Source organism: Mya arenaria, chromosome 1, assembly GCF_026914265.1.
Source record: "Mya arenaria isolate MELC-2E11 chromosome 1, ASM2691426v1".
Classification (NCBI taxonomy): Eukaryota; Metazoa; Mollusca; class Bivalvia; order Myida; family Myidae; genus Mya; species Mya arenaria.
Window position 1 is genome coordinate 53,748,752 of NC_069122.1, and position 25,233 is coordinate 53,773,984.

A 25,233-nucleotide genomic window follows, 5' to 3' on the forward strand; every position below is an offset into this window, starting at 1 on the left:
GATACTGGCAGAAAATGTAAATACAAGTTTAACATTTTCAGGGCTCTATATTGAACAATTTTATTTCATAAAATTTTTGGTTCAATTTCAAAATGAATACTTTAATCTTTACTTTCACTTCAAAATATACCTTCCGTTTTATGATGAAAACACTACATTTGTAAATCGCCAATGGGTCATAGATATGAATTAACTACAGTAACATATTTTTTTCTTAAACTAGCAAATGTAGTTTATGGGTAATGTTAGTGGAGTCTAATTGACAATGTATCTGTAATAATTGAAATACAAACACAACACAAACAACCATTCAAAAGGTTATATACAATATTTTATACAAAAACATTGATGTATCCACAACATGATATTCTTGATTGTCATTTATTACTCGTTTCTATGAAGACGCATTCTCAGTCGTTCCAACATATTTTGTTTGTATATTGATCAAGTTTCGAACAAACAGTTCTTACAAGCATTTATATATACACGTACGTTGTAAAACTAAAGACAATTCTGATAGCAGTGGCAGCTTCAGGATTTGACCATAAAGGGGACCACATTGGTGGCACAACTCCGAAAGTCTGCCCCTTCCTGATAAATACGAACAATACATAATTTGGATGGGTTTATTAGGGCTTGAGGAGGTTTCCAATAAAACATTTTATCATTTAAATCTGAAATAGTTCTTTCAAATGCATTTTATGCGAATGAGTTTTCGGATATTGACGTAAAAAGTGTAAATTTAAATGACGTCTTAACACGGCTGGTGGACACCATCTTATCAACGAGTGTACGACAGAATATCGGAATATAGCATGAACTTGAATTTGACTAAAGCTATGGAAACTACATGCACAAGCCTAGTAGCCTAAATATCAGGACCACACAACCATGAAACGAGACACAGCGCTACTTTACACAACTATCAACATATCGTAATTGGTCATTATTAGAGTAACCGTCTTTGCACAATCATTGCATGCAAATATATACAGATAAGGGGAGATCAAACCCTTGTACCTGCGCACAAGCTTAACCTTGCCCGAACGTGTATCATGGAACATTTATAATGAATGTTTCTCTTGCAAAATTAGATAAATTAAGTCTGAAGAAAACCGTCCAGTATTGGAAAATTATATCAGAAGGGTTTAAGATTTAAAAAAAAACATCTACCGTTAAAAAAAGTCGTTGAAAAAGCGGGATTCCTACTGTTATTGTGGAATGTTATGCAATATATGGGCGTAGATAAAGTATAAATATGTTTAAAAGTGTTGGTCATGTTGTTATTTCGTTGATACATAGCCATACTTTTGTCGACAAACAAGCATTATTACAAATGCCCAACCGTCCTGAAACGAAACAAAAAATAATCAAATAAAACTGAATCCACTAGAGATAATAAAAGCTCTTCGGAAATTAATGATGATATGGCTTAATACTACCAAGACATTTTCATTTTGTCTAATCCCGTTTGAACTCAATGTGAATTTCTTACGGAAAAATCATACATAAATGGCTTATTTGTAAAGCTTTCTATGTTTTGAAATTCTCAACCCTTTTTTATTGATAAAGACTCATACTATAAAAAAAGATATCATGATACTTAACTGATGCATTGTTAACAGTCCAGATAGTGTGTATATATATACTTAACAATTTATCATATATATAAAGTGTTAAGTTCTTACCCTTATAAGTGCCGGTAAATCCATCCAGAAGTTGTAGTTTGGAATGAGGCCCTTCCCCGACTCCTGTTTCTTGTACTTCGAAAAGACTGCTCCCAGGACTATATACACTATCACCAGTACGAAAAATCTAGGATATTGAAGAAACGCACAAATTACTGTCATAAGTGTACATTAAGTAATGGTGTTTATGGATGCAATAAACTTTGGAATTAACTAAGTATACATACATGCGTCATATCACCATTGTTTTAATTTATAACTACAATGATACAATTATTGAGTTGTTCAGAATGACAATCACCGTAAACATACACATTCTAGAAAAGTTTAAGAGCAATAACTTTGCTCGAATGTAGAAGAAACAGGTATGCGCAATCAGCTGAATGAAAGTATCATTAATGTCTGTCAAAAATCAGGAAACAGCTTTGCTTTACAAGATCCATGTAAGTTTCATTAAAATATGTCATTGAATCAGAAAACAGCTCTACACGATCCATGTATGTTCCATTGATATATGTCAATGTATTAGAAAACAGCTCTTCATCATCCATGAAAGTTTCATTAATATCTGTCAATGAACTAGAAAACAGCTCTACACAATCCGTGTAAGTTTCATTAATACTTGTCTATGAATCGCATATATTGAACTGACTGTTGACAGATACTGTACCATGGCTACGTACACTTATTAATAAAAGGGATATAACTATCGAGTTACTTACTTGAATCTTACAGATCTTGCAATTGCAAAATTGATCCATGTTTTAACAACACTACACATAAGTTTTATTTAAGTATGTTGGTTGAATAGTTAAATAATAAAGGCCCTAGAAACAGGAACATTAAAACAAAGCTTTTTATTAATAAAAGGGCAATAACTCGATCCGCTACTCTCCCGATCAAGACATATCTTGACCGTGCTCAACCGCACTGGTATTTTTTTGTTTCACATACATTTATGTTTAAACCATTAGGCCTAATAGTAACACTGGATTGGCTCCGAAAGGACAAGCAATGACACTATACCTCCGCCGAGACCTTCGTCGGGGGATTGAAATCATAACCTGTTTCTCTAATTCCATATAGGAATGTATTAGACTTCATTTGTTATATTAGAAATTGTAGACAACTTTATAGGTGAACCTTTATTAATGTTGTTGAAGTAACCTTCCGATCCATATCACTCACATGATCAGTAGAACTGAGCCCCCGCTGAGACCCCCGCCGCCCCATCCTGCAGGTGCTGGAACTGCACATAGCTGTGGTGCCGTCACCTGCATATACTGGAAATATAAAGGTGGTTATAATCGTTACAGATTTAAACCCAGGACCATAAAGAGACCGAGGGTATGTAATCGCTACTGCCTCATCATGCAGGCGCTCAAACCGGAGATAGCTGAGGTGAAAACAAAATATGTGTTTCAATAATAAATAATTAAACAAAAAGGATAGCAAAGGGCTACGCTATAATTATTGCCACGGCCCAAATCAAAGCAGAGGAGAATTCACCGCTATAACCGAAAATGTAATAGATAAGCATTGTTGTGTTGCAAACAAACGAGAACGACTCGGCACTGTCGGCACTTTTCGAGAAAAAGTTGAAATTATGTAACCTGTATGTATACACACACTGACTACTGTCTTCAAGTATTGTAAGCGAAACTCCGCTACTGTCTCATACTGCGCATGATTTGACATTCGAAACTACTCGGCTAGTTGCCATCGAAAACAACATCCAATATATGGACAGTTTACAATGTCAGAAACATTGTACATTTAACTACGCTGCAAGTAGATCGCGTAGTAATTTGAATTTAGCAGATGAACCTCATGGCTTTACTCTTGGTAATCCTAATTGTTTATGCAAACTTCATTAGCAATTAATGTAAACTTAATACAAAATACACGTTAAAACACCACACTTTATTAATACAATTATTCTAAATTTAACGAACTACTTGTACTGATGTACCGGCATAAATTCGATGTTGTTTTTGATGGAAAATGACCGAGGTGTTCCGAATTCCTGATTGATTGTGCCAACATTCGTATGTACTTAACCCGGCTTTAGAATTGAAGTATACACATGGATAGTTGAGTTTATGATGAAAACACGTAGTTTCAACGTATTAGTATTATTAAACTTACTCTGGTTCATTATATTAAAGCTTCCATGCTCGTCCTAACCCCTTTACTATAATATTCAATTCCCCAAGTATAACTCGAATGTTGACTTACGTAATTCGTTTGTGCCCCTTCACCAGTGACCGTTACTGATGGAGGTGAATTCGGATTAGTGTCACAGACAAGCGTCACGTGTGTCGATCTGAGATAAAAAAAAAATGTATATGAATACTGTTTTATGTGCTGCAATAGTCTTTGCCAGAGTGCAGTAGAGCTTTAGCGCTAACAGAAAGCCAGTTGATTCTGGAGACAAAATCAAAGCTTAAAATCATCGCTTTGTGACTTTTCAACATCAACGTTCACAACTTGATTTGTGAGTTTCTGTTCTTGCAAAAAAAACGTAAATTTATGTTTTTGCTGGTTCTGCCATTGGCTGATTCTGATGCATCACAGACATGTAGCTTCATCAAAACATTAAAACCTCCATACAGATAACAAGTAGAAAAAACCAGATACACTCTACACTGTTTTTCAGGCTGTGTAACTTAGCCTGCTGACGATGACTTTCAAGATAGCCTTCCTCTTTGAAAGGCCGTAAGAATGTACCTCTGTATGGGCTCGAACCTACAACCCTTTTGGGTGAGAGGCGGGCCTATATACTGAAAAAGACTTGATACTTGAACAGCGACAAACAAAAATTGAACTTATAGGAAATGTGGCGTAATCGGAAAATATGAGATTATAGTTTCTTGTTATTAAAATATTTCGGCGACAATGTTGTGACGTATTTATTGAGTCCATGGTACATTTAATGTAATTTCGGATCTTTTATATAAATAAGACCTTTGATGTAACGCCAAAACCTGATAACTGAACGTTATTTATTATACAATTTTCTGGTTGTTTCGAAATTAAGCTGAAATATATTTATTTAGTCTGATGTTTTTACCTTGCACCATCATCACTGGCGTATATGGCAACAACGTTTGATCCATCAACGTTAAAGGTCACGTGGTTTTGACTGCCAATCTCGTAATACACATACAGGTAGGGGTCATACTGGCAGGCCTGAAAAGGTTTTGTAAAAATCAAGATTTCATTTGCGGACACATGAAGTAGATTTTTTCAATGACGCAAGGTTGAACATTTATTGCTAACGCAATGCAATAACATGAAACAATAATTTTAATTCGATCATATTTCTCAATTAGTTGGTCATGTAAAAAACGATGTTTTAGCCAAATCAACTTTCAATAAGGTAGTGACGGTCGCTTGCTTACAGTTTATCATATTACAAACATATACTTATAGTAGTATACAAATTATCAGCTGAAAAGTGATAACAAGGGTTGGGAAACACCACGTGTATAGGTCATGATACGGATTTTTTTGTGTGCGCTACGTCATCCAGGTACATGTATGTGTTCCTATTACGTGTACATTCACAAAAGCACGAAGATATTGATATATCCGAGTATCAGTGAACATACACGGCCACTGAAAACCAGAAATCGTTCTACAGATTTACTACACATACTTTTATCAGAAAATACAAACAAACAAAAATAAAAAAAGTGACCTTCTACTTTCCAAAACACTCCAAGCAACACGTTCTTGTGATAATTTAAAGCAACGAAAATACATGTTATATTATGGTGTTACAACTTCCGGAAGACTGAAACAGGTAAATACAATTATTTAATGTGAGTTATTTCCTTTAACTTACACTTAGAATGGTAAAAGTGTTTTAGTTGTTCACGTTACCAAAATTTGTAGAAATTACATATATCTACGCATTACCCGCTCCTATTTTTAAAAGAAATGGAAGTTGTATCCCTTTCTCGCTCTAATTTGTCTGAGCCAAATTTCGTAGAACAAAATAAATCGGCAATGCATTTAGAAGTATAGGTAGATTTAAAAACTGATTAAAAACCGAACAGCAACATTCGAAGGTTCACGAACTAGTTCACGTGCAGTTACTAGTTCACGTACACGTACGAGTCCAAATACCCGTACCAGTTCACGGACACGTACCAGTTTATGTACATGTACCCGTTCAATTAACGTACCAGTTCACGTACCAGGTCACGTGCACGTGTTAATTCACATACACGTACCAGATCACGTACACGTACCTGTTCACGTACACGTACCAGTTCACGTACACGTACCTGTTTACGTACACGTACCTGTTCACGTACACGTAACTGTTCACGTACACGTACCTGTTCACGTACACGTACCAGTTAACGTACACGTACCTGTTCACGTACACGTACCTGTTCAAGTACACGTACCTGTTCACGTACACGTACCTGTTCACGTACACGTACCTGTTCACGTACACGTACCTGTTCACGTACACGTACCTGTTCACGTACACGTACCAGTTCACGTACACGTACCAGTTCACGTACATGTACCAGTTCACGTACACGTACCAGTTCACGTACACGTACCAGTTCACGTACACGTACCAGGTCAAGTACGCGCATGAGTTCTCATACACGTACCAGTTCACGTACACGTACTATTTAGGTACATGTACTAGTTAACGTACGCGTACTATGTACAAAACCAGCTCCGTACACGTAGCAGTTCACGTACACTTAGCAGTTCACGTTCACGTTATGCTTCACACACATACGTACTACTTATCGTACACGTACAAGTTCACGTACCAGTTCTCGTACACGTACCAGTTCACATACTAGTTCACGTACACATACCAGTCTACATACTAGTTCACGTACACGTACTAGTTCACGTAAACGTACCATTTCAAGTACACGCACCAGTTCACGTACACGTATCAGCTCACGTTTACGTACTAGTTCACGTACACGCACGTCTTCACGTACACGTACCACTTTACGTATATGTACCAGTTCACGTACACGTACCAGTTCACGTACACGTACCTGTTCACGTACACGTACGAGTTCACGTACACGTACCAGGTCACGTGCACGTGGTAATTCACATACACGTACCAGATCACGTACACGTACCAGTTCACGTACACGTACCTGTTCACGTACACGTACCTGTTCACGTACACGTACCTGTTCACGTACACGTACCTGTTCACATACACGTACCAGGTCACGTGCACGTGGTAATTCACATGCACGTACCAGATCACGTACACGTACCAGTTCACGTTCACGTACCTGTTCACGTACACGTACCTGTTCACGTACACGTACCAGGTCACGTGCACGTGGTAATTCACATACACGTACCAGATCACGTACACGTTCCTGTTCACGTACACGTACCTGTTCACGTACACGTACCTGTTCACGTACACATACCAGTTCACGTACACGTACCTGTTCACGTACACGTACCTGTTCACGTACACGTACCAGTTCACGTACACGTACCTGTTCACGTACACGTACCTGTTCACGTACACGTACCTGTTCACGTACACGTACCTGTTAACGTACACGTACCAGTTCACGTACACGTACCTGTTCACGTACACGTACCAGTTAACGTACACGTACCAGTTCACGTACACGTACCAGTTAACGTACACGTACCAGTTAACGTACACGTACCAGTTCACGTACACGTACAGTTCACGTACACATACCAATACATGTGGTATTTCGAAACCTATCTAACGGCTCACCGACACACTTGTGCATGTGCCCTCGTCGAATGATTTACAAGGATTATAGGAGTACAGAAATAAATCTGCCGTGGAGCTTTGATCTTGGAACCTGGAAGAGAAAGTACATTTAGGATTGTATGGGGCTTATTATGTAATTATGCAATGAATACTGCGGGGATAACATTTCAGTGGTAAAACGTCTATACCGGCGGAATAAAGTAATCAGCCTAAGAAAAGCTGGCTTACATTCGATTAGAAGGTGTTTTTCACCTTCTTACACTCCAGTCATAATGGAATGCAAACGACAGTTTCCTAATACATGTGTAACATGGTTACATAGTTAGAAAAGCATTTACATAATATGTTTTTTATAAGGTTTTGTAAGAAACAGGATAGGTATTTATTCCGGCATGGCTACTGAAGAAGAAGAAGAAGAAGAAGAAGAAGAAGAAGAAGAAGAAGAAGAAGAAGAAGAAGAAGAAGAAGAAGAAGAAGAAGAAGAAGAAGAAGAAGAAGAAGAAGAAAACTATAAAACATTCAAGTATTATACAGATGAAATTTAAAAAAAAAAACACTTACAACGGCATCCCATCAGTTCTTGCTAGTGACGCCAAATCTATCATCCCACTGCCGTCGTCAAAAACACAACTACAACTGTCTCTGTATTCACATACTTTCAATGTCACTAAATCAGGAAGGGTGATGAGCAGAACTGTGAATAGGTAAAACTCGTTCATGGCTGGTGTTTTCAAGATAACTACGAGCAAATATCACTTCCTTAAGAAAACAATCGACACATAAATAGTGTACATACTAATACCCGATGTATAATGTATTTGACACTTGTGTGACAAAGTGAATTATTATACTTGTCTAACTTTTAAAATCGCGCATTACGAAAACAAACCGTTCAGTAAAAACACATATATCCTTTGTTTTTTATCATAACACACTACTAATTGCGTTCAATATAATCATCCATAGATGTATAACTTGTACATGTACAGAAAAGCACTGTTATGTTCATCGATCTAAATATGTATCAATTGTATCATAATTGAATGACCTGATAATGCCTTTATTATGTTTATCAATTTGTCATACATTTAGAAGGGATTGACAATGTTATCTTGTTATACTTTAGATAAAGTGCATTTAACTTGATAGTGAAATTGTTTGATATCACCATTCAAATCTACTTTCTAATTTTCATTCAAATAAAAGCGGAAGCAAAACCGCTTGTATGATTGGTCTAGTCTAGGAGTATGATGGTTGTTGCTTAAGTCTAGGAGTGTGATGGTTATTGCTAAAGTCTATGAGTGTGATGTGTTTTGGTCTAGTCTGGGAGTATGATGTGAATTGGTCTGGTCTGGGAGTGTGATGTGTCATGTTCGAGTCTGGGAGTTTGATGGTAATTGGTCTATTCTGGCACTATGATGTGTATTAGTCTAGTCTGGGACTATGATGTGAATTAGTCTAGTCTGGGAGTGTGATGGGTAATGTTCGAGTCTGGGAGTGATGGTTATTGCTATTGTCTAGGAGTGTGATGTGTTTTGGTCTAGTCTGGGAGTGTGATGTGTAATGTTCGAGTCAGGGAGTTTGATGGTAATTGGTCTAGTCTGGGACTATGATGTGAATGAGTCTAGTCTGGGAGTATGATGTGTTATGTTCTAGTCTGGGAGTGTGATTGTATTATGTTCTAGTCTGGGAGTTTAATGGTAATTGGTCTGGCACTACGATGTGTATTAGTCTAGTCTGGGATTATGACTCTAGTCTGGGAGAATGATGGTTATTGTTCTAGTCTGGGAGTACGAAGTGTATTCGTCTAGTCTGGGGGTATAATGTGTATTACTCTAGTCTGGGAGTATGATGTGTATTACTCTAGTCTGGGAGTTTGATGGTTATTGGTCTAGTCTGGGGGTATAATGTGTATTATTCTAGTCTGGGAGTATGATGGTTATTGGTCTAGTCTGGGAGTGTGATGTGTATTACTCTAGTCTGGGAGTATGCTGTGTTATGTTCCAGTCTGGGAGAATGATGGTAATTGGTCTAGTCTGGGAGTATGATGTTTATTAGTCTAGTCTGGGAGTATGATGTGTATTAGTCAAGTCTGGGAGTATGATGTGTTATGTTCTAGTCTGGGAGAATAATGGTAATTGGTCTTGCCTGGGAGTATGATGTGTATTAGTCAAGTCTGGGAGTATGATGGTTATTGGTCTAATCTAGGAGTACATGTATGATGGTTATTGCTTTAGTCTAGGTGTGTGATGTGTTTTGGTCTAGTCTGGGAGTATGATGGTAATTGGTCTAGTCTGGGAGTGTGATGTGTTATGTTCGAGTCTTGGAGTTTAATGGTAATTGGTTTAGTCTGAGAGTATGATGCGTATTAGTCTAGTCTGGGAGAATGATGTTTTATGCTATAGTCTGGGAGAATGATGTTTTATGCTATAGTCTTGGAGTATGATGTGTATTAGTCTAGTCTGGGAGTATGATGTGTATTAGTCTAGTCTGGGAGTAGGATGTGTATTAGTCTAGTCTGGGAGTATGCTGTGTTATGTTCTAGTCTGAGAGAATGATGGTAATTGGTCGAGTCTGGGGGTAGAATGTGTATTACTCTAGTCTGGGAGTATGATGTGTTATGTTCTAGTCTGGGAGTATGATTGTTATTTGTACTAGTGATCAGCGATAATAATAAATTATGTTGAAAGTTGAAAATATAAGTCAACCAAGTCATGTCGAGGGATGAAAGCAAAAAGTTTCTACCTACTTCTTTATTTCATGTCACCTTTTTCGCATTCACCCCTCGAGGTAAAACATCATGTGTTGAGTGAAAGCAGCATAAGTTATAATTAAATTCGTTCCATGAATTTATAAAAATCAATCAATCATTTTCTAAATTATTCCTCTGCCATTCAATATATACGTCCAATCCATAAATATGTGACTTATAGAAGTTATTGAAAGTGTACCTTCATATCATTTTTTTACTGATGCCATACAAGATTTGTCATTTTTCATCAATTATCGATTACGATTTCTGTCCGATTATCCAACACTTTAATAAGGCAGCAATTCTTACATTGCCCTTGTCTTTTTATAGAGAAAAACTGACATTAAGCTTTAACGATACGCCAGGCGTAATGACGTCATTATGTATTTCATTGATCCACTTCATTGGACAAGTTCGACGTTATACGAATATACTCAATATAGATAAATTACGTTTCAAATTTATGCCGCTACATTTTACAGACGTTGTATGTTCATAACTGATTCGCTCCTTAAATCGGTCTTATTAAATTAAAACAATTTAAACCACTAGAAAGAAGGAATAATAGGATTTAGTCGCATTATGTATGCATTTATTCAATATAAACACCCGTGCGCGACTTCGTAATTTCCCAAGAAGCGCTAACGTGCTTAAATAAAAATTTGCATTTCACATAGTAGTTTTACATACATTGTCCATTAGGATACGTCAAATAGAATTGAGACAATTAAAAAACAGTAAGTGGTGTAGTCTGGCTGTTGATCGTTCTAAATCAAAATTATAAGCAAATACACATTGAGACCAAACTTTGTAATGACTGGATAAGAATTGCTTAAGTAAGAAAGCGAACATGGACGTGTGGCGACTCAATTCGGGCGCCAATGACGCCAGCCAAGATATTGTCCGGTATCATCGTCGTCCGCTTGCGTAGCTTGGCAGACTGAAAGGAGCCATAACGTCCGACGTTATCCTTATAAGTATGCCAAGCTACGCACGTCGGATGTCGGCGTCAGGCAATATGATCGGTATAAATTTGCCAAGTTCCGCACTTGGAGGACGATGACTTCAGATAACATCTTCCCTTTATATCTGCGGATAGAAAAAATCGACCCGAGGTTAGGTGCGTTGCCAGGTAAAGAGGCTTGCCGTATTACCGGCTACGCAGCGTGCCCGAGGGTGGGATTTTCTATCCGGACCAGACACATGAAATAGATTTTATGACTAGCATACTTCAATTTAATTTTTGTGACAACAAAAAACACATTTTTGTACATTTAACCAAAAAGCGCGTGCGATGATGTTTTTTTTTTTCATTATTGAAGACACGCAATAATTTTTATTCACTGCATACGTCAAGAAGGTCCTTCAAAATAACGTCTTTTAATTTTGTTTTGTCTTAAAGCTACATGTTTTTGTAAAGTTAATGCTTATGTAATCGTCTGTTGAAAGATCACAATGATGCTTACATAAAGTGTATAATAAAAGAAAAGTATCGCGTCACAGCGCCTAACTCATCTTACATCGGGGTGCAAGTTAGGGTTTTCCAGCACGGGTGAATTCACCGGAAATGCCTACCCGGTGTGCTAGAATATTCCTGTAAGGCTGCCAAGCTACGCACGCAGACGACGAGGACGCCGGACCACATAATACCAAAAATCATAATTAACTTATTATGATTGTTGATGTTTTTGATGTAGCTGTTGATGAAGTTGCCATTGATGTTGTTAGTGGTGTTATTTTTGTTGTTGTTGCTGTTTTTGCTGTTGTTGTTTTTTGCTGTTGTTGTTGTTGTTGTTGTTGTTGCTTTTGTGGTTGTTGTTGTTGTTGTTGTTGTTGTTGTTGTTGTTGTTGTTGTTGTTTAGTTGTTGTTGGTGTTGGTGTTCTTGTTGTTGTTGGTGTTCTTGTTGTTGTTATTGCGTTCGTTTATTGTGCAAAGTGGTCATAATATGTTCAAATCTATTGCGGAGAATGGGAGACAAATGTAAACCGCATCATCGAATATAACTATCATACTTATTGTTCTTCAAACAAGAGACTTAGTTGTGCAGAAGGATTCTATCAAAATATCATCAATCTATTTATGTTAACAAACCAATCTTAATTGCTGTATTAATTTATGTGGGACAGTGAGGGCACCCATTGAGAAACCCATAGTTAGTTATTTATCAATGACACTTGTAGGCGTTCAGGCAAAATCAATGTGTCGATAAACAAAGAAAGACAACCGCTGTGTGCTTTAAGAAAATTTCGTCATACGAGTTGTTTATCATTGCAAGCTTAGTGCTAACTTAAACTTTACAATGCAGTTGAAAGCATTGGGGACATTAATCGTAAAAAAGTGTTGTTTTCCTCTTATTCCATGTGACGAGATATGATTAAAACAACAACAAACGTTTTTACACACTACTATAGTTCTCAACTCAAGTATAGTCTGGAATGTCTTGCTACACTACTGGTTCATTTGTTAAAGATATGTCCTAATTAAGAGCAAAACGGGCCTAATTTTAAGTGTTCGCTTATAAAGTAGCCATTTCCTATCCCTAAGTATGAATGTTATGTTTAATAGGCACTTGAAAGTTGCAAATAAAGACTCATATGCTGGTAAACAAAAACGTTCACTACAATACATTCGAAAATGGATACAACCTGTATTTACATTCTTTGCCTGACAGTCTTCCTCGGAAACGTTCTTTGTCATGAATCAGATGAGGAAGCTATCGACGAAATATCGAACGATTTGGAAGGACTTGCTGAAGAGCAAACAAATGTCAAAATCGAATTAGAAAAAATGGAAGTAGAAATCACTGACTTAGTGAAACAAGAAATTAAAAAGAGGAAACAAGAGAAGGTTGTTGATAGTGAAAAGGTCCAGCGAATCATCTTGCAGCAAAAGCTTGAAGAACTGGAAGAAGCTGTTGCCTATCTCGAAGATAATCTGCATGACGAAGAAGCAACTGATGCTTTCCTTGAAAGCCTAGACGGTGAGAGACAAGAAGATTTCATCGGGGAGATAACCGAGATACATGATCTTGCACGCTCTCTTAGAAATGAGATAAACATTGTTCTACAGCCAGTTGCATCTAAACTTGAAGAAGTGAAAACTACGACAAATGAGCGTAACGTTGTTCTTGGGGGCGTGCTGTACTATGGTGGTATTGGGACTTCATGCTCTGCGAATGTTGATGTATGTTTCGGTGCTGAGAGTGAATGCCGTGATGGGAAGTGCCAGTGCGTACCAGGACTGAGCTCAGATAGTTTGCAACAACGGTGTATTCCTAAGTGCGAGAATGGATACGGCAAGACGTACCAAACTGTATCGAACTACATCATCCGAGGCTTCAATAACCTTGAGCTGAGCAATGTCACCCTCGATGAATGCAAGTCTCGATGTGAAAATGAGGCATCGTTTGTATGCAGAACCATCGACTATTTCCCTTACTATAATTCGTGTTATCTGTCAGAACGCATCAAGGGTGACGCTGTCCCTATCCCCGACATTGTCGTCGAAGAGGATAGTAATGACTACGACGACAATTACTACGATAATGGCAACAATGACGCCAATGCTGAAGAAGAAGACGAAGAAGAAGAAGAAGAAAAAGGTGGTTGGGAGTACAATGCTGCAGGTCTCCATCTGCAGAGAGACTGTGCAATCTAGACAAACGTCGTAGTGTGTACCGTCGAGGCGGTAACCATGAACCTATATTTGGCTGTCTTGCAACACTTTAAACAGGCAATAACACATTCGTACGACTTTATACTGATTTAAAATAGAATACCGAAACAGGAGTGTGTATTTAAATTATTGTTGCTACGGAAGCACAACAGTGGCGAAGTGTTTGCTTCCAAACAAGTTTCGTTCTGTAAAATAAAAAGGATACTATATAACCTATGTATGTCTGTTAGTGTTTACGTCTTTGTTTACCGTACGTATAACTATCGCCAGTCGCCTGTATTTCTTGTCTTAACGTTATCACAACGTATAAAACATCTGGTTCACGTTGATCATGTCACCCGAGTTAATGACATACGTAAACATAATTTGTATAGTTATGACTCGGACATTTTTCAACCAAGTTTGACTGTTTCATTTAACATTATTTCAAAAAAAATGAGCAATGCTACAACACCAAGCGATTATGATGACCGCTTGATCTCTATACGGCCATCTGAAACTTTACAGGTATGTTAAGTTTCTGGGAAAATAAATTTGCTAACCTCGATCTTCTCCGACTAAAAAGATATTCGTACTGATGGTAACTATTTGACCAAACTGGCAAATTACTTTCGTCTCATTTATAAAATCACATTTTTCTGACTATAAGTGAATGCAACATTGTCATAACATAATTCATTAAATGTATTGCTACGTCATATTACAAAAGATGTTGTATCTCTAAAGCTGAATGAATCCCTTAAAAGGCATGGTGTTCTTTCAAGAAGATATTCTATACAGTGCTGAGTGTAGTTATGATTGTCTTACCGGAGGAGGGATTGTGCATCACTCAATGGTTAGAGTTAGGGTTAGGTACGCCAGATACAATACATAATCCGTCCTGCATTAACATAATGTGCTATACATTCCGCCCCTTAGAAATTACCTACCGTTTTTCACCTACTCATAATAATTTTAATATTATGGGTAATAAACTAACACATTCGGATTCGCCTAGAGACTGTATTTCCTAAGAACAACAATATACATGTCATACTTCATTTTTGCATTGTTTGAGCATAAACTCCAAAGTCGAAACCTCGTAGGGGAAAAAAAAATATGTGACAACTTGACAATCTTTTTGTCTTCGAAATTATCACGCTGAAAATCTAACTTATATCAATTTTCACAAAATAATATAAAACTGATCTTATAACTCGCCCGTTACAGGATCAAATCGAGGATTTGACGTATCTTAGGGGCATAACCTTTTAACCTGCGCCCCTACCTCAGACAGCATGTTTGGCGTATTTTATTACTTTAATTCTCCTAAATTTGAGGGGGGGGGGCAGCGCTCCCACCCCCGGATCCGCTAGTGCAATTTATATTATATTATACATGAGCCTCACGTAATGACAGAGGAGTTTTAAGGATATATCATTTACAATTACCTTAAAATTCACATGTACAATAAACAATACAGTTCAACACAGTTACCAAATCAAAGGACTAAACTTCTCACTCCCTAATTCCTTAGTGAGTACGTGTTATGACTGAAAACACCAAACAATGAATGCAATATATATCATAACGAATATTAGCAAAGAATGCTGTTTTTGACACCAATTATTAAAAGTCTCCAAAATACGAAAAACATCATTCATTCCAATAAATCAATCAAATGCTAGTTCAAACATTGCAAACACAAACAAAATAGTTAAAGGGGCTGTCTCACGTATGATAAAATAGCGGGAAAAAAATGTCGAAAACTGACATTAACTTGGCATCGATGTGTACAATGCATTGAAACTTACTAACTGAAGTTCGTATTTTTCCATTAAAAAATATTACTGGGTATGTCTATCCGGTAGAATTCATTCCTTATGCGTGATTGGCTAGTCGATGTTATCACGTGATATTACCGAGGTAGGTGTATAGCTTAATTATGTCACCCGATTAGAATAAGGCTTTGAAGCTCAGTGAGTAAGACACTGGACTTCAATTTTGGCGATGCGGGTTCGAACCCGGTCTTCGACACACTTTTTTTTTTAGATTTTGGTACTTTTTTAACATTATGATATCAAAGCGTAACACAATTTATTAGATAATTGTCCTGAGATTCGTTACAGAAAAAAAATTTTTTTGGTGCCAATCTGTGACACAGGTCCTTTAAAACAAAACAAAAATCAAACTTTACTGACCACATTAGCTTCATATACCTGGACATTATCCGTTTAAAGCTTGCACCCAACTTTCATCATCATTGAAAATGGAGAAAAATCCTTTTCAACATATCCTCTTAGCAATAACACCCCTTACATGTTTAGAATTAAACTGACAATGGTGTAAGGGAGGGAATTTGAATGGTGAATGCAACAGTTAAAATTAATCTAGGATTGTCTCCCTGGAACTATTAAAATATCATCTTGGCTAAAAAAAACTCTTGTACGAGCACAATTTTGAATTATTACCATCGATTTTCCAGTATCGACACCAGTTGCAAAATGTTGTGTTGTCAGAAAGTTACAAATTTAAGAATGAAACACTGATATCGAGATGGTGTTCATTTAAACATAAAAACAAACACGCTTCACATTATATATGTATAACGGTCTATGGCGAAAATAGTACAAAATCTGGCTTAAGTCATGAACACGTATTTGAATATTGAAAAAGGTGTGTCAAACCGATGAAATGAAAAAGAGTTCAGCATCTGGAGTTAAACCATTTATCACGGCTCATAATAAAATAACTTTGTATTTATTTGGTTGCCTAGAGTCCGATATACAGGAATCTAATTTATGGTCTTACACAAATATCCGTCTCCGTGGCCTTGTGGTTAAGCTTCCGCCTACGGAGCGGGAGGTTGTGGGTTCGATCCCTGACCACGTCATACAAAAAGACTTTAAAAGTTTGTACAAGTAACTCGCTTGCCTGGCATTTAAAGGGTAATTCTTGGAAAAGTGGTGTACTCAGTACTGGTTTAACCAAGGAAAGTTGTACCTCGTATATCATTGCTTTACACCGGGCACGTAAAAGAACCAAGGGACCTCTTCGAAAAAGAGCTAGGGTATCGCACCGGACTTCCTTGTATCCCACCACTGTCTCTTCTGCTTGGGTGTAGTACATTATGTTATAAGAAACAAACACAATAATAAAGTTTTTGGACTACGAAAGACAGTGCCGGCGTTCCATAATTTGACGTTTTGGTACGTTTAAAGCATTGTTTCATTCGATATTCAATGCTTACTCTACGGTGTAATCTACAACGTGAACTATTTTCACTAGTACGAACAATACACGACAAACTTGTACAACCCTGCAGGCAATGTTATCGATCGAATAGTTACGAATGCAACACGAACCTTCGATACAAAATGTTGCGCTTCTCTATTAATTTTTACATTTAGGATAGCTCCATGCTTATGGATATCGAGTGGCATCGTCGAAAATTTTACTCTTGTCATAGAATAATCCGAGTCATAGTCATAGTAATAGTAATAGTTCTGCACATATCGCTGGAAGTCGTATTTCCGTAATTGGGCATTCGCCAGTAACTTTTCAAAACTTTGGTGGTGCTCCTATAGTTTGCTACTAATTTAAAATTAATCGCAATCTTAATTACGCTGTTTTGCAACCTAACAAAATCTAACGCGCATCGGATAGGCATTCGCCTTCGATGATTCCCACAGTCATTTCAGATATTGTTACAAATCTCCTTAGTCTTACATGTATCGTGGCTATTCCGTCATATTTCGTTTTTCCGTCGTGTAGAGTTGCAAGTGTTGTTATTCCCGCCGTAGTCAACATTCGAACAAAACTGTCACCACGATTAATGTCAGTACGTCCAGTGGGAGCCAGAATGTGTGGTGGGGCGGGATCGGGGTTGGGATCGTGCTAATGAGTGCTAGACGTAAATGGGGCCATGTTCTCCCGATTACTATCCATGCTCAAGAATTTATTGATTGCAATTTCCACTGAAACGATTCAGGCCACTATCGGCCATCTATCGCCATCTATCGGTCATATATCGGCCATCTATCGGCCATCTATCGGCCATCTATCGGTCATTTATCGGTCATCTATCGGTCATCTATCGGTCATATATCGGCCATCTATCGGCCATCTATCGGCCATCTATCGGTCATCTATCGGTCATTTATCGGTCATCTATCGGTCATCTATCGGTCATCTATCGGTCATTTATCGGTCATCTATCGGTCATCTATCGGTCATCTATCGGTCATCTGTTTACAAGATGTAGGTGAAACAGCAAGCATATATGTGAAGACACCTAAATTAATCTCTAAAGATTATAAACCAGAAAATACAACAAACTATCAAATAATTTACCAAGACATTCTATAGAACTAAACTTTCTATAGACAGTGCTTAAATGTCAGTAGTTTATGTGCCGGTCTCACACAGGGCGCGGAAAGCTACGTCTAGCCACGGATTGAAACGTAGTAATCCCTATCGATCCGTAGCTGTGCTGTACATCAGCAATAGTAAACCGTCTCAATTTGTACCAAGACTGGGTCAAATCGTTTTCAAAACTAATCCGAAACTCGGAAGTTTCTCCATTTGCTCAAACATGAACAAACGTTCGAGCGATCCGAAGCATTTTTGGGGGTAACTTTGGTTCAACTTGGTTGAAATTTATTCATCCGGGGTTAAAGGTAAAAAAACGTTGTAATCCGTATGGGAACGTACCTATGCATTGTCAAACGTATTTATACGTAGTTAAACGTAGTGATCACAGGCTGCCCGGACTTAAACCTAGTTCATCGTGGTTTATCAAAAACTCGTTCACTCGCTTAATAAGTTCCAGCTCCAGTTATTTCAACGTTGTACGCCGAACCTATTCACACCTATCAGCGTCTTAAAGGTTTTTGTTCCCCGTTTCTCACCATTTTCACCGAAATTGATGTACTTTTCCGTACGCTTCCGTGTCCACCCTTCGTATCAATCCCATCCGCGCCGTACCTGAACATATGGAAATATCCGAGTGTGTGACTCAACCATTGCCCATAGATAAATTAAGATTTCTTCGTGTTGTAGTCATGTAAAGTAGAAAGATTGCATTTGATTTTGTTTATTGTTGTTTTTTTTCTTTTTGTGATCTCGAGGACCACTTTGTTTTGCCCCGTAATAGGGACCATGGGGTCGGGTTTTAGAGTTGTATTTATTGATCAAAATTAAGATTCCAAATAGTTAAATCATAAATTTTAACTGCTAAAGAAAATTACTACGCGATCTACTTGCAGCGGACTTAAACGTACCGCTTTTTAAGTATGTAAACCGTCCAAATACAGGTTGTTTTCGATAAAAATGGCCGAGGAGTTCCAAATGATTTAGTAACTTCATTCCCAGAACGAGGCTGCGGGGTAATTCAGAATATCAAAAATAAGATACCCCTCTGGGCGAATATTGCGGATCGTCCTATGGATATTTACGTCCCTCTCTTGGCGCGTAACTTCAATCAACCGAGAATTTACGATCTTCGCCTTCTTGTTTACAAATAAGAACGCAGTAGAATTGAAATTATTCGATTTTGTTTGTTCAAAATGTAATGGGTTTTTTGGATTGTTTTCTGAAAATGGGGTCATTTCAGAGGCTAATTTGGGGGAAAATCAGGGGTCCGTCGCGGGATTCGACTGTGAGAAAGTCACGGCTATCATTTGCGAATAATAATAGTTTATTACAATTTCTAAAAGTTCAATTTGGTAATCGAATATTTTATCGAAAGGATTTATAATACCGAATATTCGTTATAAACTTTGCTATTTATCCCTAGTATGAATGGAATTGAATAAAATTGTTATTTTTCAATGCATGGGCATTAATCATTTTTGAAATTAACAATGAACAAAAATCTGTGTTTTCTATCCCCATATTCCCCGATTTGCGGTGGCCATGTAAACATCTTGATTCCAAAGTTGCTATATAGTTTTCAAGATTGCTTTTTTAATACAACCCTTAATGCATATCAAAATTTCCGACGGAATATTAATTACACGAGGTTGAAAGTAAATGAGATATATAAGGCAAATAATACAAATACAACAGCAAGTACTTTAAAAATAGTTGGTGATATTTTAATTCTTATTGAATAGTGAATAGGGCCTTTATTTCAAACAAAATTCATAATTGATAAAACCATTATATATTCATCATTCGACTGATACCAATAAGATGATTTCTAAAAAATCATCGAAGCATTTGAAGAAGCTTAAAAGAAATTCAACATTATCGTACATTTAGAAGCTAGAATTATATTGGTCTGTTATGTGTTGTGTGTATTAATATACAGTTACACGTTTTATTCATTATTAGAATGCAACCTTCATTTATAGACAATGAGATTGCAGGCAACCATTAAGTAGTAGATTAAATAATTAAGAATTTCAACGTTCGCTACGCTCACGAGACAATAGGATAATTGCATTACTTATTTACCAAAATATGTAAAAACAATGTGTGTGAAGTTGGCTCAGTCATCGGCAATCGATAATCGACATTCGATATTATATAGCAAATCTTCAATGTCGATTTTCAATGTCGAGCTTGACAGAATTCTAGCTCGACATTCGATATAATATAGCAAATTTTCAATGTCGAGCAGCAATGTCGAGCTGGATGGAATTCTAGCTCGACATTCGATATTATATAGCAAATATTCAATGTCGAGCTGCAATGTCGAGCTGGACAGAATTCTAGTTCTATATTCGATATTATATAGAAAATCTTCAATGTCGAGCTGGACGGAATTCTAGCTCGACATTCGATATTATATAGCAAATCTTCAATGTCGAGCTGCAATGTCGAGCTGGACGGAATTCTAGCTCGCCATTCGATATTATATAGCAGATATTTAATGTCGACCTGGAAACGTCGCGCTAGACGGAATTCTAGCTAGACATTCGATATTATATAGCAAATCTTCAATGTCGAGCTGCAATGTCTAGCTGAACTGAATTCTAGCTAGACATTCGATATTATATAGCAAATATTCAATGTCGAGCTGCAATGTCGAGCTGGACAGAATTCTAGCTCGACATTCGATATTATATAGGAGATATTCAATTTCGTGATCAATTGTCGAGCTGGACGGAATTCTAGCTCGACATTCGATATTATATAGCAAATCTTCAATGTCGAACTGCAATGTCAAGCTGGACGGAATTTTACCTAAATTGTACCTGTGTTCTAAATGACGTTACAACTTGTTCGTGAATTAATAACATTCGGCTTGTCACGGCAAATTAACAAACAAATCTGAGGTTAGAAAAGTCGGTAGTTTGTTCGGCAGTCGCTTAAAACATTACGACTCATCATTACATCATAAACGTTAAAAAAGTTAGAAGACCCACCCCTCTGCCATTGTTAATATCAACTTGCCGAAATACCATATTTTACTGCAACTTTGTGTTTTCAACTAGGCTCAAACTCGTGTTCAAGAAAGGGTTGTGTTTCAGAACACTCACCAAAACGATTGCCTTGAAATGGACATACAATGCTTGTTTCTACCAAAACATAAATTTAACATCATATTCAAAAAATTGAAATGTGTTTAATGAAAGCATTCGTTGAATCTAAAACAAAATTTGAATTAAAATGTCAACGCGGCCAATCTGTGAACGTGCAGCTTTAACAAACTTGTTACGACCATAAAGTTACCGGAAATACACGATAAATGAATAACTGCCTGGTCAGCTGAATAACATGAACTTGTCTGAGTCATAGAACGGATAAACTTATTATTTTGAAAACAAACTTGGTGTACATTATACAGTAACTTTAGCAACCACGGAAATGGTGCCTTCAGAGCAATTCAGGTTAAGCAAAATATTTGTCTGCTGAATGAGTAGAAACTACAAAAAAAATCATAACGACTAAAAGTATGTATATTTGATCTATTTCTACTACGACTATGTCGATCTTAACGTACAAACTCGACATTAAAAATTCACCATAATATTGATTGTTAAGCTATGATTCCGTACAGCGGAACATTGCATTGTAACTGTATAACACCGAATGTCAATCTAAAATTCAGTGGAGCTCGACCTTACAGCTCAACACATAAAAAGCACACTATAAGTCATCGGTTGTCGACCTAGGATGCCGTACTGCATTGAAAATTCACTTTGTTTTATCGATTGCCAAAGTTTGATTCCTTCCAGACCGGAATTAAGCCACGGCATGAAAGTTTCCGTCCAGCTCGACATTGCAGCTTAACAATGAAGATTTACTTTATAATATCTTATTTCGAGCTAGAATTCCGTCCAGCTCGACATTGCAGCTCGACATTGAATATCTGCTATATAATATCGAATGTCGAGCTAGAATTCCGTCCAGCTCGACATTGCAGCTCGATATTGAATATTTGCTATATAATATCGAATGTTGAGCTAGAATTCTGTCCAGCTCGACATTGCAGCTCGACATTGTAGATTTGATACCGAATGTCGAGCTAGAATTCCGTCCAGCTCGACAATTCATCACGACATCGAGTATTTCCTATATAGTATCGAATGTCGAGCTAGAATTCCGTCCAGCTCGACATTGTAGCTCGGCATTGAAGATTTCCTATATTATATTGAATGTCGAGCTAGAATTCTGTTCAGCTCGACGTTCCAGGTCGACATTAAATATGTGCTATATGATATCGAATGTCGAGCTAGAATTCCGTCCAGCTCGACGTTCCAGGTCGACATTGAAGATTTGCTTTATAATATCGAATGTCGAGCTAGAATTCCGTCCAGCTCGACAAATTATCACGAAATTGAATACTTCCTATATAATATCGAATGTCGAGCTAGAATTCCGTCCAGCTCGACATTGCAGCACGACATTAAATATCTGCTATATAATATCGAATGTCGAGCTAGAATTCCGTCCAGCTCGACATTGCAGCTCGACATTAAATATCTGCTATATAATATCGAATGTCGAGCTAGAATTCCGTCCAGCTCGACATTGCAGCTCGACATTAAATATCTGCTATATAATATCGAATGTCGAGCTAGAATTCCGTCCAGCTCGACATTGCAGCTCGACATTAAATATCTGCTATATAATATCGAATGTCGAGCTAGAATTCCGTCCAGCTCGACATTGCAGCTCGACATTAAAGATTTACTATATAATATCGAATGTCGATTGTCGATTGCCGATGACTGAGCTAACTTCACTCACATGTAAAAACAGCACTTTCTGTACACCGCGATGCAAAGTTTTCCACTCCCGGAATCGGACTATTCTTGAGGTCAGGCGTCAATGTCAGCATCGGTTTGATGGGCATTTACTAAATATAAGAAGACGAAAGAGGATGAGGGCGGTTAAGTGGTATAGGTGCCCACCTCTCAATCCAAGAGCCTGTGGGTTAGATCACAATCATGTGTATTATCACATTGTCTCTCAAAATAAACACAATTTTCCTACAATGGAAACGAACTTTCGAGTTATGCACCAGTCAATTGTAACCACGCCCCCCCCCCCCGGGTCCAGGGAAAAGCGAGGATTTTGACTTTCGGTTCAGCCAAGCCAGGGTAAAATCCCCGTCCTGCCGGGACGAACTGCTGGTAAAATCCTCGCCAAATGCCCCGCACCCCCGGGACCCTAGGTAAGGCCCGTTTCCCGCTATTTTTCGTGTGAGGACAAACCTGGAAGGTAAAAAAAACGACCCATTTCCTCGGCTATCCCCGGTTTACCCCCGGACCTGAGGGCCATGGACACAATTCGTCACAACTGAGCTATAATAAATTAGTTTAAACTAACTAGGTATAACTCACAATTTAAGTCCAATACTTGTTGGAGTCATCTTATATTATACGATTATAAATTTATAATGGTGAAGAAATCATAACATCTGCGTCCTCAGACAATGCTTTATTTAAAAAAACAAATGCCTACGTTAAGCTGATACTCCGCTCGTACTAAAGAAGATGACGACGTGTTTTGTGACATTTCTTCAAGAAAATATCTTGGTCACAAATCTTGAAGAATCCGTTCGAGTTCGCAAATATTCATGAAAAGATAAAAAAAGTAACCAAGAAATGTCTAGCATCTACAAAATATCGGTTAATTGAAATCAAATTATTTACGACTTGATGAAGGGTGATGCAATTGCGAGGATTAATTAAGATGCTGTGAATCCCTACATGGAGAACTTGCCAATGATTGTCAGGGCAATCTGCAATTTATGCATTATATTTATATTTAGAATTAAAACGAATTTTAAAAAGTGTGCCAACGTAATTATAACGGTTTCTTTTTGTTCTTTTCCCTAAAAAACTAATGCCAATTACTGTCCAACCAAATTTAAAAGCAACCGTTTGCATTCTGCTATTTTGAGATGAATGTTAAGAGTTTTATCGTGTTCAATCATCGAAACATAAAGGGAATATTGACTGAGAATTTTAAAAGCCAGATTCAACCTTTTCGCACTCGACCTTCAAAATGAAGAGCAAACGACTAAGATCCATCAGAAATGTATCAATTACCTGCACAAGTTAACACACTTAACCCCAAAACTCCAGTGGCACAATGGACTCTCCAGGGAAAAACTTAATAGCCAAAACTTAAACTATGCATTTGTTTGGTGGAACAAAGTTCAATACCTTTCAAAAGAATCGACGCCAGATGTCACCTGTAGCCAACACTCAACAATAAATACACCAAGTCACTAAAAACAAACACCCAACGAAACAAACACTCAAAGAGACATATACCACGTCTATAGAAAACAAACACTCAAAGAGATATACACCACGTCTATAGAAAACAAACATTTAACGAGAGATACACCGCGTCTCTAGAAAACAAACATTTAACGAGAGATACACCGCGTCTCTAGAAAACAAACACCCAACGGGATACACCTCGTCTCTAGAAAACAAACACCCAACGGGAGATACACCGCGTCTCTAGAAAACAAACATTTAACGAGAGATACACCGCGTCTCTAGAAAACAAACACCCAACGGGAGATACACCACGTCTCTAGAAAACAAACACCCAACGGGAGATACACCACGTCTCTAGAAAACAAACACCCAACGGGAGATACACCTCGTCTCTAGGAAACAAACACTCAACGAGAGATACACCACGTCTCTAGGAAACAAACACTCAACAGGAGATACATCTCGTCTCTAGAAAACAAACACCCAACAGGAAATACACCACGTCTCTAGAAAACAAACACATTGAGTTGATACACCACGTCTCTAGAAAACAAACACTCAACAGGAGATACATCTCGTCTCTAGAAAACAAACACTCAACAGGAGATACATCTCGTCTCTAGAAAACAAACACCCAACAGGAAATACACCACGTCTCTAGGAAACAAACACCTTGAGTT

General features: G+C 37.6%; 1 protein-coding gene across 1 annotated transcript; it reads right to left on the reverse strand.

The window, feature by feature from the left end:
• Window positions 1–309: 309 nt before the first annotated feature.
• LOC128238667 (uncharacterized) lies at window positions 310–8,430 on the reverse strand. Its single transcript, XM_052954805.1, has 7 exons — window positions 8,017–8,430; window positions 7,456–7,546; window positions 4,762–4,880; window positions 3,927–4,014; window positions 2,877–2,971; window positions 1,689–1,815; window positions 310–1,349 (listed from the first exon to the last, which is right to left on the reverse strand). Exons 1-7 carry the CDS (start codon window positions 8,172–8,174, stop codon window positions 1,284–1,286), a joined length of 744 nt encoding a protein of 247 aa, XP_052810765.1. The 5' UTR covers window positions 8,175–8,430; the 3' UTR covers window positions 310–1,283.
• Between the last annotated feature and the right edge of the window lie 16,803 nt (window positions 8,431–25,233).

What these genes read in the sequence shown, in the direction of transcription:
- LOC128238667 (XM_052954805.1), bottom strand. Translation starts at nt 8,174, where the DNA reads ATGAACGAGTTTTACCTATTCACAGTTCTGCTCATCACCCTTCCTGAT. An exon ending in GCCAGTGATGATGGTGCAAG is followed by an intron (nt 4,015 to 4,761) that starts GTAAAAACATCA and finishes TTTTTATCTCAG; the next exon opens with ATCGACACACGTGACGCTTG. An exon ending in AAGGGGCACAAACGAATTAC is followed by an intron (nt 2,972 to 3,926) that starts GTAAGTCAACAT and finishes TTATATTTCCAG; the next exon opens with TATATGCAGGTGACGGCACC.